The 18,189-nt window shown below is 49.3% G+C and overlaps 7 protein-coding genes across 7 annotated transcripts; 5 read left to right on the top strand and 2 right to left on the bottom strand.

Annotated features, from left to right (window-relative positions):
- Positions 1 to 266: 266 nt before the first annotated feature.
- On the bottom strand, positions 267 to 1,655 carry PGRI_028830 (Transferase; the record flags this gene model as incomplete). The annotated part of the gene is made up of 1 exon (XM_040790596.1): positions 267 to 1,655. One exon carries the CDS (start codon positions 1,653 to 1,655, stop codon positions 267 to 269), a length of 1,389 nt encoding a protein of 462 aa, XP_040647549.1.
- A 1,616-nt stretch (positions 1,656 to 3,271) lies between these two features.
- On the top strand, positions 3,272 to 5,460 carry PGRI_028820 (uncharacterized protein; the record flags this gene model as incomplete). Its single annotated transcript, XM_040790595.1, has 3 exons — positions 3,272 to 3,369; positions 3,428 to 4,743; positions 4,808 to 5,460. The coding sequence occupies 3 exons, from the start codon at positions 3,272 to 3,274 to the stop codon at positions 5,458 to 5,460; spliced, it is 2,067 nt and encodes a 688-aa protein (XP_040647548.1).
- A 765-nt stretch (positions 5,461 to 6,225) lies between these two features.
- Positions 6,226 to 8,200, top strand: PGRI_028810 (MDR family MFS transporter; the record flags this gene model as incomplete). Its single annotated transcript, XM_040790594.1, has 5 exons — positions 6,226 to 6,573; positions 6,636 to 6,906; positions 6,970 to 7,473; positions 7,532 to 7,692; positions 7,763 to 8,200. The coding sequence occupies 5 exons, from the start codon at positions 6,226 to 6,228 to the stop codon at positions 8,198 to 8,200; spliced, it is 1,722 nt and encodes a 573-aa protein (XP_040647547.1).
- Positions 8,201 to 8,884: 684 nt separating this feature from the next.
- Positions 8,885 to 9,946, bottom strand: PGRI_028800 (zinc-binding alcohol dehydrogenase family protein; the record flags this gene model as incomplete). The annotated part of the gene is made up of 1 exon (XM_040790593.1): positions 8,885 to 9,946. The coding sequence occupies one exon, from the start codon at positions 9,944 to 9,946 to the stop codon at positions 8,885 to 8,887; it is 1,062 nt and encodes a 353-aa protein (XP_040647546.1).
- A 2,019-nt stretch (positions 9,947 to 11,965) lies between these two features.
- On the top strand, positions 11,966 to 14,100 carry PGRI_028790 (fungal specific transcription factor domain-containing protein; the record flags this gene model as incomplete). The annotated part of the gene is made up of 3 exons (XM_040790592.1): positions 11,966 to 11,981; positions 12,075 to 12,540; positions 12,675 to 14,100. 3 exons carry the CDS (start codon positions 11,966 to 11,968, stop codon positions 14,098 to 14,100), a joined length of 1,908 nt encoding a protein of 635 aa, XP_040647545.1.
- A 772-nt stretch (positions 14,101 to 14,872) lies between these two features.
- On the top strand, positions 14,873 to 15,340 carry PGRI_028780 (nuclear transport factor 2 family protein; the record flags this gene model as incomplete). Its single annotated transcript, XM_040790591.1, has 1 exon — positions 14,873 to 15,340. The coding sequence occupies one exon, from the start codon at positions 14,873 to 14,875 to the stop codon at positions 15,338 to 15,340; it is 468 nt and encodes a 155-aa protein (XP_040647544.1).
- Positions 15,341 to 16,390: 1,050 nt separating this feature from the next.
- Positions 16,391 to 17,759, top strand: PGRI_028770 (FAD-binding oxidoreductase; the record flags this gene model as incomplete). Its single annotated transcript, XM_040790590.1, has 3 exons — positions 16,391 to 16,636; positions 16,699 to 16,912; positions 17,002 to 17,759. 3 exons carry the CDS (start codon positions 16,391 to 16,393, stop codon positions 17,757 to 17,759), a joined length of 1,218 nt encoding a protein of 405 aa, XP_040647543.1.
- Positions 17,760 to 18,189: the final 430 nt, after the last annotated feature.

Genomic DNA, 18,189 nt, shown 5'->3' with positions numbered 1-18,189 from the left:
TATCTATTGGTCTGACTAGGTTACAATCGCGCACGGAGAATCTCTGCGTGGGCGGACAATTAATCGACGAAATTACGCAATGAGATGGCAGATAATCACTATACGCAGATTCATAGCTGGTTTATTCTATAATCATACAAGACTCAATTAGGAGGTTTTAAATTTCGATCACATAGTAATTATCACAAAGTCGAGTTAGTCAAATAGATTAATCTAACTACACAGTACTGCCGACCTACGTAGTCTAAAGTCTGTAGATCTTTGCCTTAGCCGACATACCTTATGTATTGCTTCCATACTGGGTCCTTCTTTAGCCCGATGATGTCTTCCTCGGGCATGCACAACGTCAGAGGGATGAACGCGCCCTCTGTTTCGTTGATAATAAAACATCCGGGAATGGGCGCCGCTGTTGGGCGGCGGAAGAAGCACGATCGGCCCAAGAGAGGGCCCCAAGATGCCGGCAGCGGCGTCGCTTGGCCAACCGCTGTCACCATAAGGTCCGCCCGGGCGTCGTGGGTGCCACCGTACAGTAGGCTGGACGTGTCGGGCTCACGAGCCATGAATGTGGCATAGCTGCGAATGGACCATGGCGTGTTAGCCTGGTTGAGCTCACGACGCAGCACTTGCGCAAGCTGTGGCAGTGGCAGCTTAGCCACCTGGCCCAATGGCAGCCGCACCAGAGCGTGGCATACCATGTGGCCCATGTAAGTCAGCGGCACGCCTAGCGCCATGCGTCCATCGATAGCGCGGCCGAGCTTCGATGAGCGTTCCGGCGGTTGTCCGTTAGCCACGCGCACAGCGCAGAGGCGCTGCCATGCAAAGGCGGAGAAGATGTCGTTGTCAGAGACCATCATCGAACCTGGCTTGTTGCTCAATGGATCGTCTTTGACCGACTTGATCAGCCGGGCCAGAGCGTTGACCGGTATCTTGAAGTAACACCACATCGGTGGGCTTGAGGGTGGCGCCCAGGTATATCCGGGTGGGCGCCGCAGATGGATGTAGCTCTTGACGGGCTCAGTGCGCGGAATGAGCGGGATCACGCGGCTGCGGTCGCGGTTGGCCTGCTCCAAGTCGGCGGCCGGAATCTTTTTGCCGCTCATGACAAGAGCCAGTAGATTCACGAACTGGTATATGCCGGTGCCGTCAATAATGGTGTGGTGAGTGCTAAGGTTGAGGATCAGGCCGCCCTGCACAAAGTTGGCCTGCATGGCGACGACAGGGTCAGGGCTGTCGAGGCCGCGAGGTTGTGGGAGCGCCGGCCAGGGCGTTAAAACTGATCCGTCCAACATGTGGATCGGCACGCCGGCTGAGACGAGCTTGGAAATAGGTGCGACGAGATCGTCACAGTTTTTGACGCGGATGCGCTCCTTGGGCACGTCCGCGGGCCACGGCATCGCCTTCAAGATGCCGTTGGGCCCTGACTCCCGTGCCACTTGCCACCCCAGCCAGGGGATCTCCGCCCTTAGTTTATCAAAGCCGTCCTGGAGGGATGCGACGATGGCATCGCGGTCCACGTCGGCCGGCAACTTGAACCCAAACAACAGCTGGGTGTAAGCATTGAGGATTGGGAACTGGGATACAATGTCACGGGGGAGTTCCGAGTCGGTTTCGATTGTCTCGCCTTTCGTAAGGTGGTTTTCTATTGCGATAGACATGGTGAAGAACTTGGTTTAGTTTGTAATTGTCCACGAGCCTGGAAAGCTTCACCTGCAAAAAAAAGCCACAAGTCACCATTCCATCCTTTGGTCTCTAGTTCTGCATGTTATACAATCCGCATGCATCTTGACTTGTGTCTGTGGATACCGTTGCACTTTCGGACTTTCGGACTTTCTTGCTAGCCCTAATTTCTTTTCTTGGAATTCACTTGTCCGCATTTTGGATCGTCAGCGCTCTGGACTTTGAATCCATGCTAAAAAATGACAGATAGTGGCAGGCTAATGCTTATATATATCCCTTCTGTTAGATACCAGCCTATAGGGCGCGTTCCAATAGCCAATCTGTTATGATATCGGCAAAAGACTAGGATTATAAGACGATCGGTTGTTCATAACGGTGCAAGCTACACAAGGACATCATGTCCTTTACACCTTTCCAATAAATCAAATGTAAGGCCCTGTTATTATCAGTATTAGTGTTTGCTACTCGTTATATATGTCTTGGCCAAGTGCCGTCAATTTAAAAATAGGAAGAGAACCTTGGAAACTAAAGGAGAAGTGGGGAGAGTTGATCCATGGTAGATTAGCCCCACTCCTGCAAACTATACAAACACCATGACCAAGCTTAGTCTGTGATGAGAGGGGTATATGTTGTACAAGCCGGCAAGGAGGACAAGCCGTGATCGCTCTAGGAGCCGTATTCGAGGCACAGAATAAGAATCTTGAGCTGGGTTCTTTCAAGGGCACTTCGCCGCCATGCCCGGGCTATAGAAATACCTCCGACATTGTGATTTTGACCCACGGTCATGCAGCCAAGGTGCTGGGAGAGGCTAAAGCCCCTTCCAAGGTTGGCTCCTAGAGCACGATCTCGGAGCTTAGTGCGTAAAAGGACTGGCCCTGGGGATACGGGGGAACCGTTCAGACACGCACTAGGTATTGTGAGTCGTTAATAGGAAGCTATTCATACAACTCATACATGTAGTTCAAATTATGCATGCTCGAGTTGAAATTGAAGTATAGGTTCTTGACAACGTACGAACCTGTCTTCGAGAGGTTGACATCTAAGTCTCATATGCAACCACTGCTGCAAACTATACAAACAGGATGACAAAGCACAAAGACCGGCCTTGGGGCCGGGGCCAGAGCCCCCGGGGCCGTAATCTTGCAACACAGAGCCAAGAGATACGGAGTAATTAGTACGTGATCACATGCATTATATGTAATTTTTGTAAGACGTTGTATTCTAATTCTCAAAGTTAACTCTTTCTTACTTACAACAGCCCTAGAGGGCTCCAGGGCTTAATGAAGTGATTATTAATCTATGGGGCCCGCTTGAGAGAATATTAGGTGGAGAACAAAAGTAGGCTGATAATGTACAAAGTACACCCTTTGTCTGACAATCTGTGTCTGACTGGTACTCCTCGTATTTCACATCTACCACATTCCCTTTAGACACTTCAAACCAGTATCATCTATCGCTGTATAGAGCTGTATCCCCCCCAACAACTAATCCCGACCGGGCCTCTGCAGAATGGCTGGCCGATCAGCGCCATATGGGCAAGCGTGTTTGAACTGTTTTAAAACAAAATGCAAATGCATTCCTCGTTCTGATGGCAATGGATGCGAAAGGTCTGTCCGGGCTGCGCTTTGCTGCCTGTTCCATGCTTCGAGACCCTAACCCGCGAACACTCATTGACACGAAAGGTGCACTTATGTAGGTGCCACCGCCTCCAGCGCCCATGCCATCCAGCCGATGCAGTACGTCGCCGCAGCGACAAAAAGCAAAACTCATCTGAAGCCCGTATTGCGAAGCTCGAGGGTACACTTGGTCAACTAGTCTCAATGCTCCAAGCGGGCAATGCCCACGGCGAAAGAGTCGATGATTGGTCACAGCAGCAGCAATCGCCACCACAACAACACCAACAACATCAGCAACAACAACAACAACCACCACCACATCCCATCATCCCATACCAAGATGCGGGCGCAGAAGGGGCCGAAGGAAGCGGCACTATGGAGGAATCGCGCTCCGGTTTTATGGACGAAGACGATGAGGATGCCGATAGCGACGCCGTCCGTGCCTCTGCTTCTTGGTGGGGGATGGACAATGCAAACGGGTTCGGCGCCAACAGCATGCCCGTCGACACGCCCCCATCCTCGACCATGTCGGGCGCGTTTATGTCGCCCGCTCTATCTCCATCCTCGGTACCTCCATCCTCAGCATCGATCTCTATAGACACATTCTGCTCGCGCATGCTGCATCATTTCCCATTTGTTCATTTGCCTGCCTACCTCACGGCCGAGAAACTACGACTAGACCGGCCGTTCCTGTTTCGCGCCATTGTTTGTGTGACATCGGTATCGGCTAAGGACAAGACGGCAAGTTCCCTCGACCTGAAGCGTGTATTGTATGAGACAGCATTTCTTCAACGGTCGCCACAGCAGAAACAACAGCAACCACAACAAACAGTTGATCTGTTGTTAGGCCTCCTTGTCTACATTGCGTGGGGATGGGAGCACTTGCGCAGCAATCACAGCTTGCCTCGACTCATGGCGATGGCTATATCGTTGGTCGGCGAGTTGCGTTTTCTGGATCAAGCTGTACCAGAAATCTCGCGCACAATAAGTCATCTCGAACCGAAAGGCGGTTTCGACAACATGTATAACATCACGCCGGCGACTACTGCGATGCCAACACCGACAACCGGCGCTGGGACTGATACCCAGCTCTACCTCGAGCGTCAGCGAGCCATTCTAGGCTGCTTTGTCCTTGGCTCGGCCGTCTCAGCCTATTTCTGCCAGGTCGAGGCACCTCGGTGGATACCTCAGATGGACGAGGCCCTTGCTGCCATTATCGCCAGCGGCAATAGTGCCGGCGCAGAATGCCCATCTGATGCTGCCCTGGCTATTCAGGTCCGCCTGCAGCTCCTCGCCACGAAGGCTACCGAGGTCCGGGAGCGAGCCCAACTCCCCGACCACCCTCCACCGGAGACTCTTTCACCTCAATCTCTATTGTACATCAAGACGCTGATGGGGCAGCTACAGGAGCTAAGGGCGTCTGTCCCCCCTGCATTCCAACAACATTTTCGTAGGTGTCCAGCTCAGAGAGTTTTATTTAGAAGATCAACCACTAATTGCTAATCGATATATAGTCCTCCTTGCTCAGACATACTATACAGAGATGTGCATTATCGAGACCATCCACATCCAGCAGTCCGCGCGCCCACCACCGCCAACATGTGGACCTACGCGCATCTCCTGCTTTTGGCAGTCAGCACTAGCGATCAAGTCGTGCACATCAACCTTCCTGACTCTCTCACCGTCTGGACTCCTCGGAATTTCCTTCATCCAGTGGGCTCAGCTTGTACGGTGCGTGGCCACCCTGCACCAACTCAGCACGCTACGGGAGCCTGGCTGGGATCCAGCCACTGTACGGAGGCTCGTCGATCTGCCCGTTTTGTTATCATGCACGGCAGACAAGCTGGAGCTCGCTGCTGCTGAAGCTGGTGAGAAACCGGCGTCAGCTGACGGCGTATTCATGCAATTGGCCCGCGGTCTACGAATGTTCCAATCGTCATACCACGATAGAGAACTGTTGACTCAACAGGAAGAGTCATATAGAGCAAAGCAGTCGGGTGATGGAGTAAGAAACACAGCGGATATAACTATGGCTCCAGTTACAACTGCGGAAGGAGATACAGATGCGTTGGCATATAGTCAGCAGGCAGGATACTTGATGAGTCCGACTTTATGGCTAGAGGAGTTTTTTGTTGATTATGAAGATCAGTCGATACCTACCATGTAGAGGCTTGATATATTTGTACTGCTAATAAAGGTATATATGTTGTACTGATCACAGACCACTATTGCACATGTGAAATGAACTACATTACGCTTTAATAGCTTGCACGGTATTATGATATATGAAAACGTATTTAGTTTTACTGAGATTATATCTTCACTGGCTTCTACTACTGCCTGTCTCGGAGGTATATGACAAATATTGTTCTACTAGGCGATGGTCTGCCCCGGACACACTGCTATAGACATTCTTGAAAAGACTGAATATATTGTTAATGAAAAATTGTGTACGCATACCTTACATTTGATATAATTCAAGTTGTACTTATAGAATGATTTCTACTATGAACGGGCAATTACCGTTTTGGGCTAAAATGGCCTGTAAAAAGCCCGAATTATTTTAAAACTACAGCGAACCAAATGTTGTATAATCTCTTGTAATCTTGTAATATTCCAATTCCTATGGTTATAAATATTTTATATCACGTTCTAGCTTGAAAGGCCGGACCTACTACTATAGTCCGTCAACAGGAGACCGACCGGATTTCAGATTCCGGTTCCGACATACAGCTACTAGCCCTAAATGGATTTACTTACTCGTCGCAGAAACATTCCGGTCCATATTCTAAGCTCATGATCCCTTTTTTAACTTAATTTTGTCATAAAATTGTGTTATATAACCTACGACTGCAAGCTACTTTCCTTCGATAACTACTAATTACAGTTCGTGGCAGCAGCGAGAGCAAGAGTTAGCTCCAGTGCCATAGCCATGACCACTACCGACTCCAACAATCCAATTGACACAAACATGGTACTCTTGGATGAGAGTGGTGATGTTGAGAAGTACGGCTCCGACAGCGTCGACTCCAAGGACGAGGCCACAGAAGATGACAGCAACTTTCCCAGCGGCGTGGCCTTGTGGTCGATCCTTGGTCCCGTTACAATCGCCTATTTTCTCGTCTTCCTTGACATGTGTGTCGTGTCTACCGCAACGCCTGCCATTACACAAAGATTCAACTCTCTAGTTGACGTTGGCTGGTATGGTGGCGCGTACCAGCTCGGAAGCTCTGCTCTGCAGCCGCTCACCGGCAAGATCTACAGCCATTTTAATATCAAGGTTGGTCATTCCGTCGTGATTTGAAAAGAGACAGATTTGGACATCGTTAACGTTGGAAATAGTGGTCCTTCCTCGCCTTCTTCTTTCTCTTCGAGCTCGGGTCTGTCATCTGTGGAGCCGCCGTCTCGTCGCCCATGTTCATTGTTGGAAGAGCCATTGCCGGAGCTGGATCGTCAGGTATTGGAAACGGCGCCATGACAATTATCTCAGTTATTCTGCCGCGCAGGAAGCAGGCCCAGTTTCTGGGCATAAACATGGGTATCGGCCAGCTCGGTATTGCCTTGGGCCCTATTCTTGGCGGTGCATTCACCCAAAATGTTTCGTGGCGTTGGTGTAAGTTGTTCAGATGTCTTCTTTATTATCATTATCTTGCTAATAATGTTCTTCTTCTTGCAGGTTTCTACATCAACCTACCCATTGGCGGTGCCCTAGCCATTCTGTTGTTCCTGTTCAAGATTCCCGAGCCAACCGACAAGCTACCCGCCAGACAAGTCCTCGGCACGGCCATCAAGTCTCTGGATCTTCCAGGCTTTATGCTCATTAGTCCCGCTGCCGTCATGTTCTTACTTGCATTGCAATACGGCGGTACCGTGCACCCGTGGAATAGCTCCGTTGTTATCGGCCTTTTGGTTGGCGCGGCTGTGACCTTCATCATCTTCCTTATCTGGGAATATCGCCAGGGCGATGGCGCAATGGTACCGTTTGCCATGATCAAAAAGCGCATTGTGTGGTCTGCTGCGGGTAACTTGTTCTTCCTTCTCGGTGCCATTTTGGTGGCCGAGTACTACCTCGCCATTTTCTTCCAAACCGTGCTTCACAACAGTCCTATCATGAGTGGTGTACACATGCTGCCAGCGACCTTGTGCTTGGTATTCTTCACTATGCTCTCTGGAATGATGAGTTCGTTCCCCCCATTCTTTTTCGTCACTTCAAAAGAAATCATACTAACATTTCGCAGCCGAGATCTTAGGTTATTACTTGCCCTGGAACCTCGGAGGAAGCGCAGTGACTGCCATTGGGTATGGCCTCATGTCTTTGATTAAACCCACAACTATATCCCACAAATGGCTTGGGTACCAGGTGCTCTATGGTGTTGGCAGTGGTGCAATGACCTCTGCGGTGAGTTTACTTCCCAATATCCTCTCTCTACCTCCCAACCGGGCTTTGCTAATTTAACTCCTATATGAAGCCCTACATTGCTATCCAAAACCTCGTTCCCCCTCCGCAGATCCCTATTGCCATGGCCATCATCATCTTTTGCCAAAACATGGGCGGTGCCGTGTTCCTGATTGTCGCTAATTCGATTTTCACGAATGGCTTGCGCGCGGAGCTCCAGAGACGCTTCGCCGAGATCGGCGTCAACCCTGATATCCTCATCAGTACCGGACTGAACTCAATCCGAACCCTTGTTTCGGGTGATAAGCTCACCGCTGCGCTCGAGTGCTACACCACGGCAATTAGCCATGTTATGTATCTCGGCATAGGAGTCAGTGTAGCTACATTTGCCTTTGGCTGGGGCTTGGGATGGGTTGATATCCGTAAGGCGAAGAAACTGCAGGCCATTACGGGAGATGCTCCGGCGAATACCGAGGATTTGGACTTGGCTGAAAAGTCGACCCCGGCCTAAGGTGGGAAATGGATAAACGTCCAATTAATTGTTTGAGCAGATCACATGGCTCTCTTGGGCATCAGCTAGTTGGCAGACGATTCGGCGTTTTCCTTTTGTTTATTTTAGCCTCAGTCTCTTGGAGATGGCTAGATATTTAGATGATCCTTTTTGCGGACACTGGCAGTATACTGTTACCTACAATGCTGCTGCTGTTGTCAATGGGGTGCCAAAAGCCTGAACATACCCTGAATCGCTAATGAATCGCGATTTTCGGCACTCCTTTCTTGATTTTTTTTTTAATATTAATACATTCGCAGAACTATATAAGACATCATGCATGCAACATCTCTTCGTTAGCACTTTTGCGATGGACTCTGTAAATTTTCAGATACAGTGAGTGAAAGGCTATATGTAGTAAACAATTATAATTGAAATGGTAGCAAAGAGGTTGTCATATCAATTTGATGAGAAATTGGAGGTTGAACTGTCCACGGGTTGTATATGTGGTAGCAATTGTTAATAGCGGACAGGGGATATGTAAATAGCACCGAAGATCTTCATACTCTATACATTTTAAGGTCTAGAAACTGTAGTACAATAGTACTAGAACCCCACAGAATGTAGATCAAAAAATTAAATGAGTGGTAGAGAGCTACATAACCATTAGGCTGAGTAGAAACCATTTAGATATATCTTGACTTTCTATAGTGACACAACAATCTTCTTCGCTGAAACACCCTGCATGTGAACTCCAAACGCCTCCTGAATCTTTTCCAGTCCTTTACCCACAACAATCGCCTCGGGAGCTGTCACAAACTGCCCATTGGCTAGTGCCTCCGGGAGGTAGTTCTTGTAGATTTTGCTCACAACCGAGTCCGGGCCAGCGGCATCCGGGCCCAGTAGGATAAACTTGACCTGGACACTCGGATCAATGCTGCCACCACTCGGCTGACCGCCAGCAAGTGCAATGACTTTATTGGTGGAAGGGCCCTCGTGCTTGGCCAAGACGGCAGCCAGCAGATCAATGGAGCCGTCGCCGATGGAGTATCCACCGGCAAGGTGGAGCCCCTTGACAGCAGCACTGATATCGTCGATCACGGTGCCACTTTTGTAGTCAAACACATGGCTGGCACCGAGCTTCTTGACGTAGTCAAAGTTCTTGGGTGACGCCGTGGACACAACTTCGTAGCCGGCGGACACGGCCAGTTGGATTGCAGTGCTACCAACAGCGGATGAACCGCCGGTAATAATGACAGCACGCTTGTCGCCACTGGACTGAGGTGCGGGCACGGTGGGTAAATCAAGGCCCAGGTAGCCGGCGTCGAAGAGACCATGGGAGGCTGTGAAGACTGCCAATGGTATCACGCTAGCCTGCTCAAAGGTAATGCTCTCTGGCAGTGGTGCAGCTAGCCATTCGCGAATGACTGTGTACAGCTGGAAACCGCCCTCGAGGGGGGTATTGAGGGAGATGGCAGCAGCCGCAGCCACAACACGGTCGCCGACGCGGAAGCGCTCTACGCCTTCGCCAACCTCGACAACAGTGCCGGCCACATCCTCTCCAAGAATGAATGGATAGCTAATATGACCTAGCAAGCCTTCACCGAGCAGTTGCTTGGCCCAGTCGACCGAATTGATACCTAATGCACTGTTCTTCACCACGATCTGGTGAGGTCCGGGTTGTGTGTATGGCGCCGGGCCGACCTCAAGCGGCGTAACTTTGGAGCCGGATAGCCAGGCGGCCTTGTTCTCTGGGGTCTGTGCCATTGCTAAAGTTTCTGGTATGCTGGATGGATGACTGTGTTTGGTGTGAGAAAAAGGGGTATCGGCTGCTGTTTAAGATAACACGAACAGGGGGAAGTTGTGCAGGTTAGCTCCGACAAATTTAAGAATGCAGATGCTCGTGGGTACCTCCCGAACATGGTATTGGTTATATGTTTATGCGGCAACTGATAAATGCCTAGACACCGGAGCACCATACTGACGGAGTTGCGCCATGCGTACGGAGTTAGGACAATCTATCATTCTGGAATCATTGGCTACATCACGATGGCGAGATCACGGAATTAATGGCTTTTGGTTGAGATAACGCCGTGTAAATTGTCGGCATAGGAATATGAACACCGGTTGATCTCTTCGTTGAGATATTCGAACAAGGGTCGGACCGGATTCTGAGATTCCGGTTGTATTTCCACCTCGGGCTATCTAGGCGAGATGTCAGCTTACTTGTGGAGAACTGGATTTTAACCTCATATTAATTTCGCTTCGATGATTCTATACTCTTAGACATGGTTATACGCTTAACCGTAACTGTCGCGTGTTCAGGAGTAAATAGCCAACTGTCTCCATGCCGTCCCAGAATGATTAACACTGCCTTGCAACAAATTTTCGTGTGGCTTTCAAGTCTAATGCCTTGAAATACCTTGCAGCCCGTAAAGACGGGATCAAGAGAATACGAACAATCCAATAAGGTGACGAACCGAGTGTTGGAAGCGGGTACGGCGGCGGATGGGACCGAAGACCCTCTTGGTGGCTGCTGATTTTCCACTGACTTGGATACAGGAAATATACTGTGATCTGTGCGTTTTGTCAGACTCCGCACTGGCTACTCCGGATATCGCGTTACATTCGCTATTTTCTCGGAGATAGAAACTAGAGCGTTCCTATCGATTTCAGCCACATTGATACGATCCTTCAACCCCGGAAGTGGCCATTGCCTGCATAAACGAATTTCCAGTCTGGGCCCTGCAAGTCCACAAACGGCCCATCGGAGAATTTGAGACAGAAGGACATGCACCTGGTGCGCCATGGATGCGTGGTTCCGTGTTCGGAGTACGCGACCACCATACCGTGAAGGTTGAAGGATTTCTAACCTTGCGCTGTTGGGTTGAGACTACTATATTGTGCAGCGAAAGGATTCTTAGACTTATGCTGTTCGGCTATAACACCTCTACTATGCAGATAAGGGCTTTCTAAGTTTGGTGTTTTTGAGTTGAGACATATTCTCAGCGGCTATAGAGCACAGGTAGTTCCGAGGTTGGCTTGAGAGTTGGATATTGGCGCCGGGCCCAGATTCAGCTTCGAATACGGTATGTGCTTATCGTATCTCGATTTACCTATGTGGCGAAAACTCTCGAATTCAACGGGTCTTGTCTCTAGATCCCGTACTGGTGAGCTCGACTCGTGGACAGATTGCGTACTTGCTGCCCGAGGCCTGATTCTCGTTTCTTACCAAGGTAGGTTTTGGCCCCCCCGGGGAGCAGTCAGTAATTATTCATCACCCCTGTGATAGTCGCGTATCATGGCCTTCTTCGAGATTGATTGGATATGAAACAGCTTACAGACATAAGCACTAAAAAGTCGCAGCGATGATGCATAGTAGGTAGAAAAGGCAACATATACCCCAGGCAATCTAATTTATATAACCAGGTGAGCCCAAAAGTTCAAAGAAAACGTCCGATTTACATCTTCCATAATTAAACTCGGTTTCCTCTTCGGCCATTCGGCCTTTCAGGTGGTACTATTGTGATTGGCAGCCAACGGCCCCAGAAGCTTATACCCGCCAAATCATATCACTCTGCTACAGCCGTTTTGAATTGATAACCCGCCATGAATTCAAGAGGCTTCCGCCAGCAAGCCGGGTTCGCATGCGAAACCTGTCGCAAACGAAAGGCGAGATGCAACCGAGTCCGCCCACAATGCGGTCTCTGTGCAGAGATAGGAGTTGCATGTGTGGTAATTGACCAGAGGCCACAAAGGGGTCCCAAAAAGGGCCAGCTTGATGAAATGCGAGTCCGAATTGGTGAGCTCCTTTTGTCCTTTTTGCACTTCCTGATTGTGGGACGAGCACAATGCCGCTACATCGCAAGACATTATTAATGCTGATTGGTTGCAGCGGAGCTCGAATGGCAATTAGGCAAGCAATTGGGGAACCAGGACCCTAGTACTATGTCCAAGACTCCACCAAAAGCAGAACATCATAAGAGTGGCAGTAACACTGGTAGTACCACTCCTAGCATCGTCCCTGTTCCGCTCGAAGATCACGACCATACATCCCACCCATTGAATGCACCGACACTTCAAACCATAACACCTGCCAGGTCATCGGCCTCATCGATCATTTTCCCCACATCAAACGATGCAGCGGCGACTACGAGCGCAACTATAACTGCAACAATGCCCACATTTCTGACTGCGGAGCAAGATACCAGCCTTCCTGCCTTGATGGACTGGCAGGATATTGAAATGAACGATGGGATGCTGGCAGACATGGGAAATATGTTGCAATTTGATCTGGAGACGGCTAGTCCTGTCCGGTTCTTGGGTGGTTTTAAGGTGACGAATCTCGTCTTAGCTGACCTGTGCGTGGATCTTTGCATGCCTTTCATTCTTTCTTTAAACGTTTGACTTGCGTGCTCCCGTGTCTGTGTGTCTTCATGATTTCCTGTGAAAATGAAGGAAAGATTTGTGACTGACCTCTATGTCTTACCTCCAGAGATCAACTATATTTTGACCGCCTCCATGATGTCCTTCCTATGATACACCGCCGACGGTACTTTAGCTGGACAGATCAAGAGAAGCCCTCTCCTGCTCGAACCTGTCTCCGGTCAGCCATGCATACCGTGGCAGCAGCCATGTCGGCACAGTATCACACCCTTGGCGACGCCCTTTACCAAGAAACATGCCAATTACTAGACTCCCAGTGCATGCGAACATTAAGTGGTGACGGGTCGTGGTTCGCATCAACCAATAACAACCCCGGACCTAAACCCTCTATTGCTGGCGACAAGATCCCCATCGAGCTGATTCAATCTTGGCTTCTCCTAGCATATTATGATGTTGTGCGGAGTGGTGAACACCAGGCCATGCTTACGGCGGGACGTGCATTTCGGCTTGTACAGCTTGCACGCCTCTACGATGTTGATGAGAATGGGGGTGTTGAAGACATGTCGAGTAGTCCTGCTGGCCCTGATGGCGACCAGTCCGACCAAAATATTCCGTACATAATAGCCGAGGAGAAAAGGCGAACTTTCTGGATCGCCTTTAGCTTTGATCGCTTTCTCTGCTCACGCAACGAGTGGCCCTTGACGCTGCAGGAAGAAGCAGTCCGCACACGTCTGCCTGCCTCGGAGGCAAGCTTTCAAAATAACCAACCAACCCGAGTGTGTTTCTTATCCGAAGCAATAGCCATGAGTACTAGTCCCCAGTGTTATTCGTCTACAATGATCCCTCTTTCTCCGTTTGCAGAATGTATTGTGCTGGCAGCACTACATGGTCGCTGCATGACACATCGCCGCATGTCAATGCTGAACACGGGGACAGACGAGGCTCAAGAATTCTGGACGAGGCACGACCAATTAACATTGGCCGTAGAGAAAAGGGCTCAGATTCTCGCTCAAAGTCCATCGCTAAAGCTGGTCACCCGCGACCCCATGGTACTCTTTACCCACATGCTGGCGCAGAAGTCGGTCATCTATCTCAGCGGCACCCTCGAGATGGCGCTCTTGCAGCGACAGCAACAACAAGTTGGCGACCGTCAGCTTTTCGCCAGTTCATACAAGTGGCGGGCTGAGCGGGCAGCAGTCGAAATAGTGGGCCTTGCCGAGTCAGCCAGGTCGCTCGGCTGCTTCAGTATGCACCCGTTTGTAGCTGATCCGCTCGCCTATGCTGCCAATTTCTTCATCCGACGTGCACAGTCTACCAATACCAGGGGGTCAGGAAGTGCAAGGAGCAATAGCAGCAGCACTAGCAGCATCAACAGCAGCAGCAATAGCAGTATGAGCAACAACGAGGGAGAGGTGGAGAAGCTTCTCTGCTTGCTTCGGCAATTGGGCCACTTAAATGTTTTAGCACAAGACTATCTCTGCACTGTCGAGGCTGAATATAACAGATGGTGCGCCGGCCGGCAACAGGAGCAATAACGAGGTGGGTATGATTTTTCCCGGTTCCCTCTTTTATGGCGGATAGTGTCTTTGAGATGATCTTCGTCCTTTTTACCATTAGACATGACATTATGCATAGTGACATTTTTACCATACCTTGTATCTATCTCTGCTCTTTTGTCCCTCTCTCATGTTCGATATCTCCGTTTCGAGTTACTCATAGCTATATATACAATGAAGTGAGGGATCATTACATATGCTTGGCTTGATCATTACATGCAACATGAAGTCCTTGGTCCTTATCCAAGTAGGACCATACATACCATGTAGCATAGCCCTGGAGAAGGATCATAATTACATAGTTTTGCTGATAGCTGCTCTAATCAGATTTTAAATAACAGATCTACTTTTACCATAGAAACAATACTAGATTATGGGACTCGATCTATGTCGGCGATATATTTCCGGGCCATGATCAAGCCGACGTATTTTACGTGGCAAATACAAACAGGGTGAAACTTCCACTGATCAGGAATATTCTCGAGTGACTGTGTGACGAGGCGGACTGTAAATATTCCGCGGACATTGCGCACCGTACACAGGACATTTATGTCCGCCGTGTGAAGTAACAATTTCTTGGCTAGCTTGGCTTGGTCGATCCGCCTGTCTGCCAAGAGATTTACTCCTAGGGAAGTATTCAGGCTGAGATAGGACACTTGAATACATAAGTAGCAACGTCGATATGCTACCTACAAGTTTATTCATACCATTTCCCAGTCTACCCACTTCCCAAATATCACAACCAGCCATCATGCCCGCTACTCCATTGCCCGTCAATCTTGCCGGTCCACCTATGAGTGACCGCGAGGCCATCGCCGATGCCTGTTACCGCACCACAGCCTCAATTGACCACGCCGACGAAGAGCTCTTCTGGTCCGCCGTGACAGATGACATATACGCCGAAGTTGCCGGCACAACCGTCACCAATGCACAAGATCTAAAGACCAAAGTTTGGGATAATGTCATCAAGGTCGATACCATCCACTACCTCACCAACATGCGCATCAGCATTGACACACCAACAACGGCCCGAGTGACCTTTACGTCTCTTGCTCAGCACTGCCGACACGGCAAAGGATTTGAGCCAGGCCCCAACAAGTTCACCACTGGCGCTATCTACAACTGCGACGCTGTCAAAGTTGGTGATCTTTGGAGATTTAAGTCGTGGAAGGCGAACCATGTCTGGGGAGATGGTGACCCATCTGTTATGGTGGCTTAGATGGTCTATCCACATTTTGGAGGTGGTAACAACTGCAAAAGTGACCTGTGTACATAGTCAGGTAGCATCTTTCTATCTAATGTACTTCAGTGTACAGACTCAAATTTATCACAAATGAACTGGGCCGGTTAGAGCATCGCCTTTTCTTTGATATGTTGCTCTGGCATTTTCATAGAGCATCTTTTACCGCCCTATTCGACAGAAGGGTTGTGGCTACAAGGAACCAGAAGCAATCAAAAACAACAGAACAAAGTATCTGGCCAGTTGGCTAGCTCAACGAAAAGATGTAAGTCAACCACTTTGTAGATCAGACTAAATAGTGAAATCTCAGGTGAGTTTAATCGGAGTAATATACGAGTACATATATGCTCAGAATTTACTAAGGAAGGGGAGTTTTCTGTTACAAATGCGATAAAATTAGATAATTCGACCCATGGTACTGCAACGCCAAGCTTTCCAATGTGGGGCATTGTGGGTCGCAAAATATGATGGACCCACCCATCTGTTGAGTGGATGTGATTATGCAGGTATGTGAACCTTAGTTAACCGACATGTCACGGCCCCGTTCCTAATTCAGTCTCCAGTTCCCGCTTCCTCATTTCCTGCAGCAATTGTGGGACCATAAGAACCTCGGCTATCCGAGTCAGCGGGTAGGTTACACTCCGGCGGTGTTTTATTGATGCGCTGTTCAATGAGATGTTGCTTATGGAAGAGGATTACAGAGCCAGCAACGGACTAGCTCCAGATCCACATCTCACTTGTGCCCTGCCCCATTTGTGACAACATCCTGTCTCAGTACTATTGGTCTTCATATGTTGAATTCTCCGGAGTTAGTTCTCCAGGCGGGGGGATTAAGTGATGAGACAATGGGCTGAGCAGAATCAGCAGTGTGCGAGTCATGGTATCTGAGCGTGGCTAATTAAATTTCCGGACTTTGGCGTCTGGGTGGCAATTAACTAATATAAGGGCCATACCAAGCTTTTATACTGCTCAGTCTTGGTTGCATCCTTATCTGCACAGAGCTATACCCCTCCCCATCCTCAACCAATCATGTTGGCCCGTCTCTTAGTCTTGGCGAGTGTGGCTTCTAGCATAGCAGTCCACGGCCACTACATCAGACATGATGCTTATACGCTCGAGGAGCTGTATGAACCATGGGTTTCACCTGCCACAGAAATTGCATCTTCAACAGATGCTAACTTTTCTTCCGTTGTTGGACCGCGATGGTCAGCTTGGGAAGCTCCACATTGGTCTGGGGCAATCAAGCCCGCAACGGAAAAGGATCTTCAGAAAGTGGTGAGTGTCGTTTCCTTGTATGTCGCTTATTGGCATGTCAGAAATACTTATGGGAACAACAGGTTCAAATCTCAGTAGCAAACAAGATCCCATTCATTGCAACCAATGGTGGCCATGGTCCGAAAGTCGGCCAGGGCCAGTTTACCGGAATCAACGTGAACCTGGCCAGCTTTAATAAAGTCAGTATCGATACTACAAACAATTTGGTGACAATTGGAGCTGGTGTCAAGCTGTGGGATGTCCAAAAAGGGTTGTATGATGTTGGCAAAGAAATCCGTACGTTCCTTGTATTTGGACTTCATACACTGCCTGTCAAAGGCCACCGCGCAGGACAAGCGGAATAATGACTGACCTGCATTATCTAGAAACTGGCAATTCCATCTGCCCGGGTGCAATTGGGGTTACTATCGGCGCCGGCATTGGCATGATGACGGGCATGTACGGTCTAATGATCGACACGCTGAAATCTGTCCGTGTGGTGACCGCGAAGGGCCAATTGGTGAAGGCTTCGGCAACGGAGAATAAGGATCTTTTCTGGGCAATTCGCGGAGCCGGTATCAACTTTGGCATCGTAACAGAAGCAACCTACGGAATTCACGAACAGACCAACAACGGCAATCTGACCGCAGTTAATTTTGTCTACGCGGCATCGTCTAATCGCTCGCTCTGGGAGACCATGAAAACTTTTGATGGCAACCAGCCAGCCAAGCTATCGTTCCAAGCAGTCATCAGGTTTGACCGGGCTAGCGACTCGTCGAGCATTGTTTTGCAGCTATGGTACTTTGGCCCTGTGGCAGAGGCACAGCCATATATTGACCAGTTTGCCGCTATCGGTCCGGTTGTTAAATCTGTGACTTACCTACCGCAGACCGACGTGTTCTACCAGTCCCAGACAGCTGGAGTGTGTGACAGGGGAAACATCATCAGCGCGCACACCTTGGGCTTCAAAAGAACTGACGTCGAAAGCTATGAGTCTCACTTTGAGGATATCACGGCGTTTTACAAGGCAAATCCTGCGTTCAAGGGAGAATCTGTCCTCCAATATTACAGCAACGAGGTGACTCTCCAGACACCGGTGTCTGAAACTGCTTTCCCGTGGCGTGATATTCAAGTGTGGTGGTAAGTATCTCTGGCTCTTTGGATTTCTCTGTTGCTTATCTTCCCTTGTACTAATTTCACGATGTATTTCTCTTTCTGCAGGCTCACACAAAACGAATATACGGACGCCTCAATCAGGCCTCAGGTTGATCAGTTTATGAGCGGACAACGCACGAACCTACAGAAAACCAGCGGTTTCTCCACTCCTCACGTTTATTTGAACTATGCTTATGGGGACGAAGGAGCGGCCGCATGGTATTCTACAGCCAACTTGCCCAAGCTTCGAAAACTAAAGTCCATATGGGATCCCTCTTGTATATTTGGAAATGGGGCGTCTATTTACTAGACTGCGATTCATAGAGCACTAGCATAAGAGGCTTACTATGATATAAAGTCATCTAGTTCTTGAGATTAATACCTTATTGTATTGTTATAACCAGCCCCTGGACTGGCGA

Source organism: Penicillium griseofulvum (genome assembly GCF_001561935.1).
Source record: "Penicillium griseofulvum strain PG3 chromosome Unknown contig_80, whole genome shotgun sequence".
NCBI classification, from domain to species: Eukaryota; Fungi; Ascomycota; class Eurotiomycetes; order Eurotiales; family Aspergillaceae; genus Penicillium; species Penicillium griseofulvum.
Note: the sequence above shows the minus strand (reverse complement) of the source record. Positions and strands in the feature narration are given on the sequence as shown.